This window comes from Zalophus californianus, chromosome 6 (assembly GCF_009762305.2).
Source record: "Zalophus californianus isolate mZalCal1 chromosome 6, mZalCal1.pri.v2, whole genome shotgun sequence".
Taxonomy (NCBI): Eukaryota; Metazoa; Chordata; class Mammalia; order Carnivora; family Otariidae; genus Zalophus; species Zalophus californianus.
In genome coordinates this window covers 83,095,109-83,108,975 of record NC_045600.1, presented here as the reverse complement: position 1 = coordinate 83,108,975, position 13,867 = coordinate 83,095,109, and the positions used below count along the sequence as shown (strand labels likewise).

General features: G+C 44.8%; 1 protein-coding gene across 3 annotated transcripts in view; it reads left to right on the top strand.

Annotated features, from left to right (window-relative positions):
• INO80 (INO80 complex ATPase subunit) overlaps positions 1-13,867 on the top strand; it is a 132,099-nt gene that overhangs the window by 116,166 nt on the left and 2,066 nt on the right. For all 3 annotated transcript variants that reach the window (XM_027570069.2, XM_027570070.2, XM_027570068.2), the window contains 6 exons: positions 6,291-6,449; positions 7,076-7,178; positions 8,616-8,704; positions 11,032-11,187; positions 11,493-11,652; positions 12,358-12,573. In XM_027570069.2, the coding sequence (XP_027425870.1) occupies positions 6,291-6,449; positions 7,076-7,178; positions 8,616-8,704; positions 11,032-11,187; positions 11,493-11,652; positions 12,358-12,573 (883 nt within the window). The remainder of the gene's footprint in view (positions 1-6,290; positions 6,450-7,075; positions 7,179-8,615; positions 8,705-11,031; positions 11,188-11,492; positions 11,653-12,357; positions 12,574-13,867) is intronic.

Here is a 13,867-nt window from a genome sequence, read left to right as displayed (position 1 = left end):
AATGATGTAGAAGGGAGAAGAGGCATGAATAGACTCACAAGCTGCAGAGCTAGAACTAGAGCCCATGTTTCCTAGTCTCCACCCCTAGGCTGTGTCTACTCTCTCTCCTTATTAACTACTGTACTGTAGAGCTGCCTGACATCAAGAAAGAAAAGCAGATTCTGTAACATCCTTAAGTAGAATATCAGCACAGGACTCAGCTCTACCTTCCTTGGCATATAAAACTCATCAGCCAGTTAACCAGGTTTGGACAAGGCTCCATGGCCTGACAACTGCTGGAAGCCTAGCTGGGTAGATGCTAGAGCTAGCATGCATCATCACCTTCGGTCGTCTTAAGGGAAGGCTGTCATTGGTGGTAGGTGTGTTCTTGTGGGTTCTCCGAGGTGGTGGCTCACTTGGTGTCACATCAGATAGCAGAAATTTGGCTTTCTCTTTACTCCTTCATTCTCAGCTGTGTTTTTTAAGCATTCCATACAGTCCTAACTTCGTCATACTCTCAGTGTGAGTACAGGAGAAACCACTTTATCCTAGTGAATCTTTTGGACTCCAGTCTCAGCTCCCAGCCCCATGTTTATTCTCTTGGTTTATTTATACCCTTCTTTATTAACCATGCCACTCCCTTTGCCTAAAACTCTCAGGGAATCTCCATCATCTTAGAAGACAAAGGATAAGCTCCTTTACATAGCATACAAGGCCCTTCATTTTGTGGCCTGCATCCTTTCCAGTCTAACTGCCAGACTTACTTTCCCCTTCCCAAAATTTATGTTCAATAATGATTGACTTTTTGTGCCTGAACATACCATATTGTATTACACTGCTGCACGAACTCTTTGCTCAGTACCTCTTCCACCTGGTAAAGTTCTTTTTCTTCTTCAAGACCCTATTCATGATCGGGGGTGGTGGTTTTATATGCGCTGATGTAGCTTCTCTGATAAGGTGACACTTGAGCCAAGATCTGAAGAAAGTGAGGAAGCAAGCCAAGCATATATCTGGCAGAAAGAAGAGCATTCCAGGCAGAAGACATAAGTGCAAAGCCCTGCGGCGAGAACATGCTTGGCGTGATCAGGCCATAGCGAGCAGCCCTTTGTAGGTGGAACAGAACGGATGATGGGGAAAGGCTGTCAGACAAGTGTTGTGAAGCAGATCGGGGAAGGCTTCATGGGCTGCAAGACTTGAGATGGGAGGCCACTGGAAGAATTTGAACAGAGCGGTGACTTGATTTGGCTTGGGTTTTAAATGAGTCCCTCTGGCTTTTGGGGAGTAGGGTGGGAAGATCTACAAGGAGAAAGAAGCAGGAAGTTCAGTTAGGAGTTAGACACAAGGTGATGGTGACTTGGACGAGGGTTGAAGCAGTGGAGGTGGGGAGAAATAATAGGAATTTCCATGTATTTTGGAGGCACAGGCAGTAGAGTTTGCTGCTACATTGGATGTGGGAGGTGTCAGAGAAAACTCCAAGGTGTTTGACCAAGGCAACCTGAATGATGGAGACATCAGTTAGCAATTAAGGGGAAGATACTGGGAGGAACGGGTTTGAGAGGAGAAATCGAGAGTTTGATTTGGGATGTATTCAGTTTAAGATTCTTAGCAAACACTAAGGGGCAAGGTCAGCCAGGCAGCAGGGTCTGGAGTTCAGAAAGCATAAGTTCATGTCATTAAAATGCATCTCAGCCTGCCTATCTCAGGTTTGGTCTATGGTTTTAAGGAACAGTTCTTGGGGCGCCTGGGTGGCTCGGTCAGTTAAACTTGATTTTGGCTCAGGTCATGATCTCAGGGTCTGCTCAGTGGTCGGGGGCGGGGTGTGCTTGTGTCTCTCTCTCCCTCTGCCCCTCCCTCAGCTCACACGTGCTCTCTTTCTCAAATAAATAAATAAATAAATAAATAAATAAATAAATAAATAAATCTCTTTTATTTTTTAAGGAATAGTTCTCCTAGTCATTTATTTGCATAGTCAAGAAAAAGAAAAAGCAGATTTGAGCGAGGAGATCTGCTTTATGCTTCCAGTGTTCACATAATTTGCCCTGTGGAGGTTAGGAGCTCTGCCAACCACAAAGAACCAAAGTAGGCCAAACCCATGGCTAGAGGAGTGGAAGTAGGAATTCCCGGGGCGCCTGGGTGGCTCAGTAGGTTAAGCGTCTGCCTTCTGCTCAGGTCATGATCCCAGGGTCCTGGGATGGAGCCCCGCATAGGGCTCCCTGCTTGGTGGGAAGCCTGCTTCTCCCTCTCCCACTCCCCCTGCTTGTGTTCCCTCTCTCACTGTGTCTCTCTCTGTCAAATTCAAAAAAAAAAAGTAGGGATTCCCTTTTCATCCTAGGGACTAGAGAGAAAAGGCTCTGAATATTCTGAGTTTCCATTTCCAAAGTAATATACATTTAATTTTGAGGGGAAGGCTTGGGGACTTACTTGTAAATTAGAACCTCCTGGAGTACTTCTCGGTAAAACGTTCCTCAAGGTTGAAATGAATTTCTAGGTTATGCTTTATGTGTAGTCAAAGTGTGTGTGTGTGTGTGTGTGTGTTTAGAAAAACAATAGGCTTAACTGCTTGCCTGGCATTCTTCCTTTGTCCTGAGATTTATTTAGCTTTGGAAGATTCCCCAGAACCATTTATGGACAAGGAAGAAGTTAGCAGCCTAAAATGTCAGGAAAAATTTAATGTCGATAAACATGTATTTTGTAAACAGTGGGACTCTGGCCCACTCTGTTAGTAAAAACATGATTTTAGCATGTGATTAATGGCCCCTTACTGTTTTGTTCTTTGTATATTTTTCCTAAAGTAGGGAACTCTTTGCATTTGTCTGTCTTTAGGTGAATGGTTGTTATAAACTGCATTGTTTGTTTTGTTCCTGTGTCAGACCTGTTTTAAATGCTCACATGTAGAGAGAGACGGAGGAGCTTTGTTCTCTTGGTGGCAATGTGAGAATTCCTATATGTCCTATGAGACAAGATGGGACAGACAGCTTTCAGCCCTCCCGAGGTGCTGAGCTCCCACCTATTCTCTTGGGTGAGAGTTTCACCCTCCAAGTGTTTGTCCAACTTTTTCCAGTTGTTCGTCTCAAAATTTTCCTATTTTCTATTTCATTCCCTCATCCCCTGAAACTCCCTCTCAGTGACCTGTAAAACCAGTGCCTCCACCCCTTCTCAGGTCTCACCTCCCTCCTCCCCTCATGCCTGTCTAGCTTGGTGTGTACAACTTCATGAAGGTGCTGTCTATTAATATATTTCCCCTTAGTCATTGCTGGGCCATGCTTTGTGGCCATCCATTGATTTGCTTTTATCTTTACTGGCTAAATTAGTTGTTCTTATCCTTTAATTGTTATTTGTTTTTCTCTAGAATGTCTCACTGAGCTCCATAAACCTGATTACCAAATCTAGGTGTCATCTCTTTCCTTGTCTCCCCCAGCACCCCTCCTCACTGCCCCCAGTTCAAGTCCTGATTGATTCAGTGTTCATTTCATTGTCAGGTTAGATAATAACCATCTATCTGGCCTGGTTTTTAGTTCTCCCATTCTTGTGTTAACTTACTAGCTTCTACATACTTCACACTCTTTTTCCTGGTAAATATTTTTCTTAATAGAATCTTATTTTTTTCTAGTCCTCCCAAATTTCTCACCTCTTTTAACCCATTTAAATGATAATTAGCCACTAAATGTAGGAGTTGTTTTGAAGTTAAATTGCCAGCCTGTCTCCTTAACTTTAATTTTTTTACCTTTTATGAGCTCAAAAAACCTAAGTTGAATCAGGTCTGGTTGCCACTGAGACTTCCAGGAAAAAATGTAAGTGTTAAGGAAGCACCAGTGAAATGATTCATAATGTAGAACTTCCCATTATGAATTCCTGCTGTACCACTGCCTCAGGCTCAGGTAACTAGCTAAAGGTACTGTCTTTTAGATGAGACATCAGCTGTCATTTTCCAGTAATAGTCATTTTAGGTGTGTTGGGCAAGTAGTGTTTCTCCCCAGTCCAATCAAAGGCCTCCTTTTCATTAACTCTGTCTTCCCATCCTTGTTCTCTCTGAAAGTTTAAAGTAGATTTTCTAGAATTTTGCATATCCTATTGAATCTCCAAAATATCCCGTCCTCAGGTTTGCTCTGCTCCTCTACAAATGGCAACATTGTGTACTTCAGAATCCTAGGTCTGTGGACACTGTGGATTAGCAGTAAATTTTCGCAATGATTTTCTTTTCTTTGGTAGGCAGTTAGTAATTTTCTCCCCAAGGATTCTGACTGATGCAGAAATTTGCGGGATTATACCTTGCATAAAAGCAAGACAAAAGGAGCAGCATCAGAAAGAGCCAGTGGGGATTTTACTGTTGTAGGCAAGAGTGTTGAAAATGTCGATGTCTTTTGTCCATCTTCACTCAGAGTCTGAATTCTTAAAATTGTGTCCAATTTTAAATGAGAGAATAAATAAATTACTTCAGAGTGAATCACTGAGTTTACATTTTTAGGCTTGGTCTAGTGTTGATCAGTTTCCTTACAGATTCTAGTATTAATCGACTAGTATTTGTGGAATTCTACTTTGCACAGATGGATGCTGTCTGTCCTACAATATGACCAGATAGGGAGATTTTTAAAATAATACACATGAAATAATTGAAGATGTGAAAATAATTGAAGATACCCATAGGAGATAGTGATTAAGTGAGAACTGGACCAGGATAGGCAATGCTTACAAGGTATTGTTAATAGTGCAGGTTGTGGAGGGAGACTGTTAGGACCATGAACTCAGGCCAGTCTCTTCCTGATTGATAAGATGAAGAAAACACACAAGGTTTTTGTGAAAATTTAGTGAGATATGTATGCACACTAGTGCCAGATACATTGTAAGTGCTGAACAGATTTTATTATTATTATTTCTAGTAGGAATCCACGAGGAATAGGGAAAAGGGACATTGTTATAGGCAGGAGAAATCAGGGAGGCCTTCTCGAAAGTGGGAAGCTTGAATCAAACCTTAAAGGACCAATAGAGAAGAATTGAGGGACTACAGGTCAGAAAAAGAGCTTGAGCAAAAAGTGGTGCAAATAATCATGAGTGAGGAGCACTGAAGAGACCTCTCTAACAAAAAGGAAGGGGCATGTTTATTTTAGAAAAGAATAGAAATGAATTGGGCTCAGTATAGCAGGGCCTGATTATTGAGGGCAGTTTGGATTTGATGTGTTACCGCATAACTGGCAGGGAAATAGAGTGGCCTACAGTGGTAACCAAAGTAGACTAAAGAAGAGAGAGACTGAGCTCTAGAAATCCTGCTGGTCTGACAGTGGCAGTGAGCCAGGTGTAGGTGATGAGATCGCAGTCCAGGATAGGGACAGTAGGACTATAAAAAGGGAGAGGTTCATTTCTGAAGAAGCAGTGGCTGGAATTGGTGACTTGCTTGAATATAGATGAGGACGCATGAGGACCATTTGGAACTGGATTTCTTTCAGGACATCGCCTATATTCAATAGTAGCCTCAGGACTGAGGTCCCAGGAGTCTGTTGGCTGTAGGATCACTTGTGGGGTGGAAGAGAGAAGAGGACATTCTGTTGTTGTTTATGTTTGTTGTTTAGCAAACTAAAAGTAGCTTCCAGGGAACCCTTAAATGTTTCTTTGCCGAATTCAAGAGATAGGAAATATGAGCCAGAGAATGCCCAGGAAAGCTATGCCTATCCCTTACCATGGTAGACTTAGTGTTAAAGAGAAGGCTTTCAGGGATGCCTGGCGGGCTCAGTTGAAAGAGCATGCAACTCTTGATCTTGGGGTCGTGAGTTCGAGCTCCACGTTGAGGGTAGAGATTGCTTAAATAAATACATGAAAACTTAAAAAAAAGAGAGAGAGAGAGAAGGCTTTCATATCCCCCACCTCATAGGTCTACCACGTACTTAGGCTCTGTGATCTTGGATAAATTCTGTAATTCCTATGTGTCTCAGTTTCCTCATCTATAAAATGGGAGTCTCAATAGTACCTAAATCATAGTAATTATGGGATTTAAGTGAGTTAATACACATAAAGCAACTAGAACAGTGACTAGCAGATAGCACTAAGTATTAATTAACTATTAATATTATTGCTGTTCCCTCTTTTTAAATGAAAATCCTGAAAAAAAAAAAAAAAAAAGCTAGAGTATATCTATTTTGCCCAAGACAAGTGAAGGAATGGCTTGGTTTTATGAGTGGATGTCTGCTCATCTTAATATCCTGGGAAAAAATCCTGCATCAGACTACTGAAAATGACAAGTGGCTAGATTGCTCTCAGAATTCCTGGTCTTGCCGTAAGAGTGCCTCAGTCTTTGCTGTATTCTTGTCCTGCCCATGCAGGTGATTTTTTATGATAGCGACTGGAACCCCACTGTGGACCAGCAGGCCATGGACAGAGCCCACCGCTTGGGGCAGACAAAGCAGGTTACTGTGTACCGGCTCATCTGTAAAGGCACCATTGAAGAACGCATTCTACAGCGAGCCAAGGAGAAGAGTGAGGTAAGCAGCAGGCAAAGGAAGTACTGTAGTGGTGGAGAAGCTGGAAAGTACAACCACATTTACTGGGCTAAGACTCTTGCCTTCTGTGGGTCAGGAAGGGGCGAAAAGTTCTTCTGAATAGAAAATAAAATCAAGCCCTGTACTGCCCTGGCTGTTCATTCCTCACTCCTTGTCTATCTGAATGGTATCTACAGGCTAGATTGGGCCGTTGTTCATGGGGGGGGTGACACCAGTCATGGCCCTCCTGTTTCACATACGTTACCATTCAGGGGAATAAGGAATGACATTTGAGCTCTCATCCTAGTACTCTCAATTTGACAGCATCTAAGTTGTATGCCAAATTTGCTAGTTTCCAAAGAAATGATTATTTGGGGGGTTGAGGTTTTTTAATCTTGATTTCCGTATTATTGGATCTTCTAGCTATCAATTAGCAGTCCCAAACTAGAGAAGTTCTCATTGTTCTTTCTGTTGGATAAATAATCTGAATGAGCCAGTGAGATGAATGAGAAGAAATAGGGAATCCAAGTGCCAGAAGAGCAGACTGAGAAAGATGTTGTCTTGTTTCTGGATATTATCCATAAGGGAATGGGTGCCTGGTGGTGATGTTTTGATCTGCTCTGGTATAGATTCAGCGGATGGTGATTTCTGGTGGGAACTTCAAACCAGATACCTTAAAACCCAAAGAGGTGGTTAGTCTTCTTCTAGATGATGAAGAGCTGGAGAAGAAATGTACGTACTCTAAACCTCCTACTAAAGCCCTCTCCTCCCTATAAAAGATGTTTCTCTGGCCTCACCCATCCGAAAATGGTAGGACTTCTTGGCTGTGTGCCAAGGGTAAGCAAAGCCAAAGATTGTATTTGGGTAGAAGCATTTTTTATGTTAATAACTTATATTAGGGATACCTGGGTGGCTCAGTCGGTTAAGCATCTGCCTTCAGCTCAGGTCATGATCCCAGGGTCCTGGGATCGAGTTCCGCATTGGGCTCCCTGCTCAGCGGGGAGCCTGCTTCTCCCTCTGCCTCTGTCTCTCTCTCTCTCTGTCTCTCATGAATAAATAAATAAAATCTTTAAAAAAAATAAAAATAAAAAATAACTTATATTAAAATCCAAATAAGAATGTGTTATGAAGGGGCGCCTGAGTGGCTCAGTCGTTAAGCGTCTGCCTTCAGCTCAGGTCGTGATCCCAGGGTCCTGGGATCGAGCCCCACATTGGGCTCCCTGCTTGGCGGGAAGCCTGCTTCTCCCTCTCCCACTCCCCCTACTTGTGTTCCCTCTCGCTGTCTCTCTCTGTCAAATAAATAAATAAAATCTTTAAAAAAATAAACAAAAAAAGAATGTGTTATGGAGTAGAAGGCAAAACTCACATATTTTAAAAGTACTATGACTTTGAATAAATTTGCATCAGGGAGGCTGTATCCCTAGACTTCTCAGCAGTAATGAATTTACTCTGTTCTGCCCAAAGAAATGTTTTTATGGAGAAGTTGGAGAAACACACTGCTGTAGCACTTCTCCCATGTACTGCTGGCTTTTGAGAACAGTTGGTTTCAGAATTACCTTGTGAGCCCCTGAGGATGTCAGCCTCACATCAGGAAGTATGATGAAGCTCCTTTCTTACATTGCTCACACTTGCCACTGCCTTCTAAAACCCTTTCAGGACTCTACAACCATACTTGATCTTTGCAACGCGGAGATATTAAAAGGCTGAAAAGAGAGAGAAAGAGGGTGCCTGGGTGACTCAGTCGGTTAAGCGGCTGCCTTCAGCTCAGGTTATGATCCCAGGGTCCTGGATCAAGCCCCACTTTGGGCTCCCTGCTCAGCAGAGAGCCTGCCTCTCCCTCTCACTCCGCTGCTTCCCCCTGCTTGTGCTTGCCCTCTCCCTCTCTCCGTGTGTGTCAAGTACATAAAAAGCTTTAAAAAAAATAAAAAGAAGGGCAAGGAATGGCCCATGACGGTTAAACTGAATGATGGTTTGAACCCCAAAACTGTTAAAAATCCAAGAACTTGGTTCCCACTCCATGTTAAAAAACCAGTTAATCTGCCCTAGACAGACGTCCTACCCTAGAACGTAAATATCAGAGGGTGTGGTCACCTTAATTTCAGAGAATGAGAATTATGATTACCACAGGTACTTCATCAGATCTTAAGATCTTTTTAATTTTCTTGATAGTGAGACTGCGGCAAGAAGAGAAACGGCAGCAGGAGGAAACCAACCGAGTCAAAGAGCGCAAGCGCAAGCGGGAAAAGTATGCAGAGAAGGTATCTCAAGCTTTGGGTGGGCAGCAGGGACCGGTAGAGGACAGGGGGCGCTTACGAGAAAGGCTTTGGGTACATGGCTTATCATCTTGGTTACTGGTTGGTATCCAGCTCCAGCTGTATGTGGTAAGTAACAGTTCTGTGCTGAATGACATTTGATCAGGAGAAATCTGTCCTTGGTAGACCAGTAGTCCCCACACAGACCTACCTTGCCTGGTCACATGTAATTATGGAAATCATTTGTCGGGGCTGTTGCAAAGCATAAAGCTAAATGTGGATAAGATGGATCTTACATTTACATTATCAGATTACGTAGAATCTTAGGGCCTAAGAGGTCATTATATCCATCCTACTTTAATTCTGCTAGTGTTCCATTCCGTGTCATCTGTTGTTGGAAAAAGAAATCACTGACCAATCTGTTCATCTCTTTTTCTCTAATTTATGTCAAAGATTTGAGCTGTTTTTTTGTCTCCCTTGGACATTTCCTGCTTGACCCTACCTGGCCAGCTGCGAAGTGGGGTGTAATTCCCCTTACATTTCTTCCTGTCTTGCTCTTTCTACCAGAGTTTTATTTCAGTGATCCTTATTCTGGTCTTTATTGACAAGTAAATTGAAGTGAGGCCTTTAGGATTTATTCTTGTTTCAGGAGTCGGCCCATTGGTGCTGACCGGGTTCCCAGACTGAACACCAAAGCGTTGTTGGTTCAGAACCACTTTACTACCTTTCAGAAAGTACTTCCTAATTTTTTCTGGTGGGTTTGGCTTACCTTTGGGTTTTGCTGCCCTTCCCATCTTTATCGGCCCTCGTTGGGCCCCTGGTCTTGAACAAGATAGCTACCATGAGCTTCAGGCATGTTGATAGCTCTGGGTCCTCAAGCCCAGCAGTTATCCATGCTTCATTTCCCTGGACTGTTTGGTTTGTCTGAAGCATATGGTCTGACCACATGTTGATACTGATTCTGTCGTAAGTGGAGGTTGACTTCTTCCCCTTATCCTAGCTTGTATTGGGCCTCATGTGCCTTGTCCCTTTGGCCGTATGACCTTGATGGTCAGCAGCCTAGGAACTTGTCTGTATTATTTGATCATCTTCCAGTAGATATACCAGCTCTTCCTTTTATAAAATCCATACCCTCGTTTGTACCTTCTGCTAAGCAGAACTATCTCTAACCCGAAGGATGCCCTGGGATTCACTATATCAGAGTTGAAAAATTCAGGAACTGTGACTCCACCCTCAAATCTCTAACCCATTACTTAACTACTATTTGGAATTAAAATAACTTTAATATTCAGAAACAACATCAAAGAAGAAAAGGTGGTGGGGTTTTTTTGTTTTTTGTTTGTTTGATATTTATTTTAGCCCAAGTTCAGTAAATTTATTTGGCAAAACAGTTGCTATCCTGAGCATTACTGAGCCAACAGGACATCAAAATAAAAAGTTGTCTAAAGTTAAAGGCACACTACATTAACAAACAAATGACCCTCAGCCACAAAATTACAAATGCAGTTTGGGATGGGGGTTGGTGGGAGGGGAATTAATCCAAACTACAGCAGTGAAGTCTTTGAACCACAAAAGGTGTTTTTCTCATACAGGATATTGTAGGGTTTACTGAGTTTGCATCAGAAGCCATCCCTGCTCTGAGTAAAGAAATTTCAGATAAACATCCAGTGGTAGTATAAACTACACAAAGACATTAACCGTGATAGAGGGGTGGATACAAATGCAGTTAGATGCAGTGAGTGGATGTGATTCCCAGAATTTTCCAAGCATATTCTGCGATTTCAGGTCCCTAATCTGTGACAGAGCTCTACTAAACTTGGTTCTAGACCTGCTTAATGTAGCTCAACCCATAAGCATTTACATGTAAACCGAGAAAATAATGACAAAAGCAACCCATTATTTCTTGAGTATGATAAGAACTTTTGTTCTCCTCACGCATATTTAAAAAGGCAGAGTGAAAACAGATGTGCAGAAAATACACTAAAGGCACTGGGCCTCCCTCTTGTAGGACTGAATCAGTTCCACCCCTACGAGCGCTGCAGCTCGGACATGCCCCTCATGGGTCAGGCTTTGTGCAGCCCTGATTCGGTGTGACTCGCCTGCCTCGCAGCTCTGTATCGCTGGGGTAGAATAGATATAAATTCTTCTTAAGCTGTTCCTTCCCTCCTTGCTTAGGAGTTTTTTCCTTCCTTAAAAGTATGCTAATTGGGGGGGTGAAACGTGGAAGTCTACAGAGAGTCAGATTTCTGTCATCACCTTCTTTTCCAAGCCCACTTTTCTTTTAGTGCCTGTCTTCATGCTTTTTCCAAATTTCTTGATTTGTGTGTTCCCAGAAGAAAAAGGAAGATGAATTGGATGGGAAAAGGAGAAAGGAGGGCGTGAACCTAGTGATCCCATTCGTTCCCTCGGCTGATAACTCCAACCTCTCTGCTGACGGGGACGACTCCTTCGTTAGCGTGGACTCGGCCATGCCCAGCCCTTTCAGTGAGGTGAGGCTCCTTTTAGAGGCCTTCATCCTGGCGGTGGGGACTGTGTCCTGACCTGGTAGCCTTGGCTTCCCCTGGAGTTCTCCTGCCTTGGGGAACGGGGCTGCACACGGAATCCATAAGAAGAAAAGGAAATGAGGACAGGCTGGCTTCTCTGGAGGCAAAGTAGGGAATTTCACCCTCAGGAATGAAGCCAGGCAGGAGAGAAAAATAGTGATGAGGTCTGAGAAGCACGTCCTCACATGGGTATGAGGGCCATGGGCTGTGGGTGCCCAGAATGGTGGTGATCACGACCCTTCCTCCTCCAGATCTCCATCAGCAGTGAGCTGCACACCGGCTCCATCCCCCCCGACGAGAGCAGCAGTGATATGCTGGTCATCGTGGACGACCCGGCCTCCTCAGCCCCCCAGTCTCGGGCCACCAACTCTCCTGCCTCCATAACAGGCTCCGTTTCAGACACTGTGAATGGTGAGTGGTGCTGCAGTCTCATACAGCTTGGGCCTGGTCCAGCGCCTCAGGAGAAGCAGGGGTTTCGTGCTGAAGTCCCAACTCCTCCTAAGATCACGGCATTTTCTACTGTCTGTAAAGAAGAGTGGAGCGGAGGAAAAAGAACTGATAGGCTTATTCTTTCAGTAGCCCTGTCAAGTGAAAGGGAGAAAGAACTTTATAAAGATTTCAGGCTTCTTTGTTTTCTAGTCAGCCTTATCTTTCATATTCCACCTTTATTTTTGCTAGTTTTTAATTAGAGTTTGCTTCTCTGGGCCTTTCCTCACTTGTTCTGTGGGGCCCATAGTGTGATTTCTTGAGGAGCTCTAGCTCTAAAACTTGGGAGTAAAAGTTGACTCTCCAAGGCAGGAGCACATTGAAGCGTGCAGGTGAATCACAGGCCGCACACCCCGGGGGTTCATTTAGTAATGAAACTCGTTTAAAGAAGAAATTCAGGAGTAGTGGAACCACTCTTTTAGAATGAGAAGCAGCTTAAGGAGTCAGGCTGTTTTAGCTGTCCAGAATTCTTAACTCTGTGACTCCTTGGCCCAGCCATTCAAATGGGGACGGAGCCCTCCCTGGGAGTCCTGAAACACGCCAAGAGCCAGCCCTGCCTGTCCGGGGAAGATTCTGTTAACATGTCAAGAGATTGACTCTTTCTCCCTCTTGGCCCATTTGTTCCCACAGGAATTTCCATTCAGGAAATGCCAGCCGTAGGACGTGGTCACTCAGCTCGAAGCCGAGGCCGCCCCAAAGGTTCAGGAAGCACAGCCAAAGGAGCAGGGAAAGGCCGGAGCCGGAAGTCCACAGCAGGCAGTGCTGCCGCAATGGCAGGAGCCAAAGCAGGGGCCGCGGCAGCCTCGGCAGCCGCCTATGCTGCATACGGGTACAATGTGTCTAAAGGTGCGGAGGCCCCTGGGGGCAGGGGTGCGCTGCAGGCTCTGTTCTGGCGAGGGACAGTCTGGAGGGTCTGTGGAGTGTTGTGACCGGAGAGCAGGTAGGGCACCCCCTGGGCCCAGGAAGCTCCCTCCAAGATGCGCATTTCAGGAATTCTGTTTCAGTAATCCAGGCTAGAATAGTCAGCATTTGCCGTCACCCAAGCTGTGTGCATGAGAGTATAACACACGGCCCCCGCTCTGGAGTGTGTAGTAGAAGTGAGAAGAGGGAGCCATCTGTGGAATATGTTTAACAGCAACACACGACAGCATGCGTGTACTGAGTGACAAAAATGGGGAGGCCTTAATTGTAGCTATAGCTCGGAAGAAGGGGGAAGCCATGGACCTGGAGATGAAGTTGCCAGGTTGTAACTCAGACGGAGAAGGATGACAAAGGAAGGGGCATATCTGGGGTCACCGAGCAGGTCGGTCAGGCTGAGCTCAAGAGGAGCAGTAGGAGTCAGGAGTGGAGAGACATGGCAGGACCTAATGGACAAGAGCTTCTCAGGTGTGTGATGAGGGGCTCTGGAAAGCTAGAGAAAGGAGGTGGCTGTGGTGAGCAGCGCATGTGGAGGAGGAGGCTAAGCATAGCCTGTAGGACAGCTTCGAAGGGTAGGGAGGGGGGCGCCGCTCACTGGCCTCCACACTCATAGCCTGGGCTTGGTGTGTAGCTGAAAGTGTTGTTGTAGCAGATGTTGTTGCCCATTATTGGATAGAAGGTGCTGAGTAGGTGTCAGCCCCCTTCCCCTTCCTCCTGCGGCAGGAATCTCGGCTCTTGTTGGTTTGTTCATTCAATGAATATGAAGTATAATAGCTTAGTCCAGCATTTCTTAACCTTTTGTCAGCTCCTCACATCCTTGGAAAACAAGTCATACCAGCAGTCCAGGCTGCCGGGGCTGGGTCTCACCCACAGACGGGTGGAGCCACAACACCCATCAGGCTTTCTCCTGGAGATCTGGTCTGAGAAGGGGCGGGAGGGGTGAAGGAGGCAGAGTGTCACGAGAAAAATCAGCAATGCTTGGTGACTGGGAATGGGCAAACCAGGGAAAGGACTGATTCAGAGATCCCCTGCAGCTCCATGGTGGATGGGAAGAGACAGTTGTGTGTACACCAAGCACTTAATATGCTTTTTCGGGATAGTCAAACCACTCCGCAAGAAACAATTGAAGCATATTAGACAGTGTGTTATGAGGTTGTAAGTGGATTTGGCTCATACAGGGAAGAAAGACTTGTCACCCAGGGAGCCATCACTGAGGATGAGC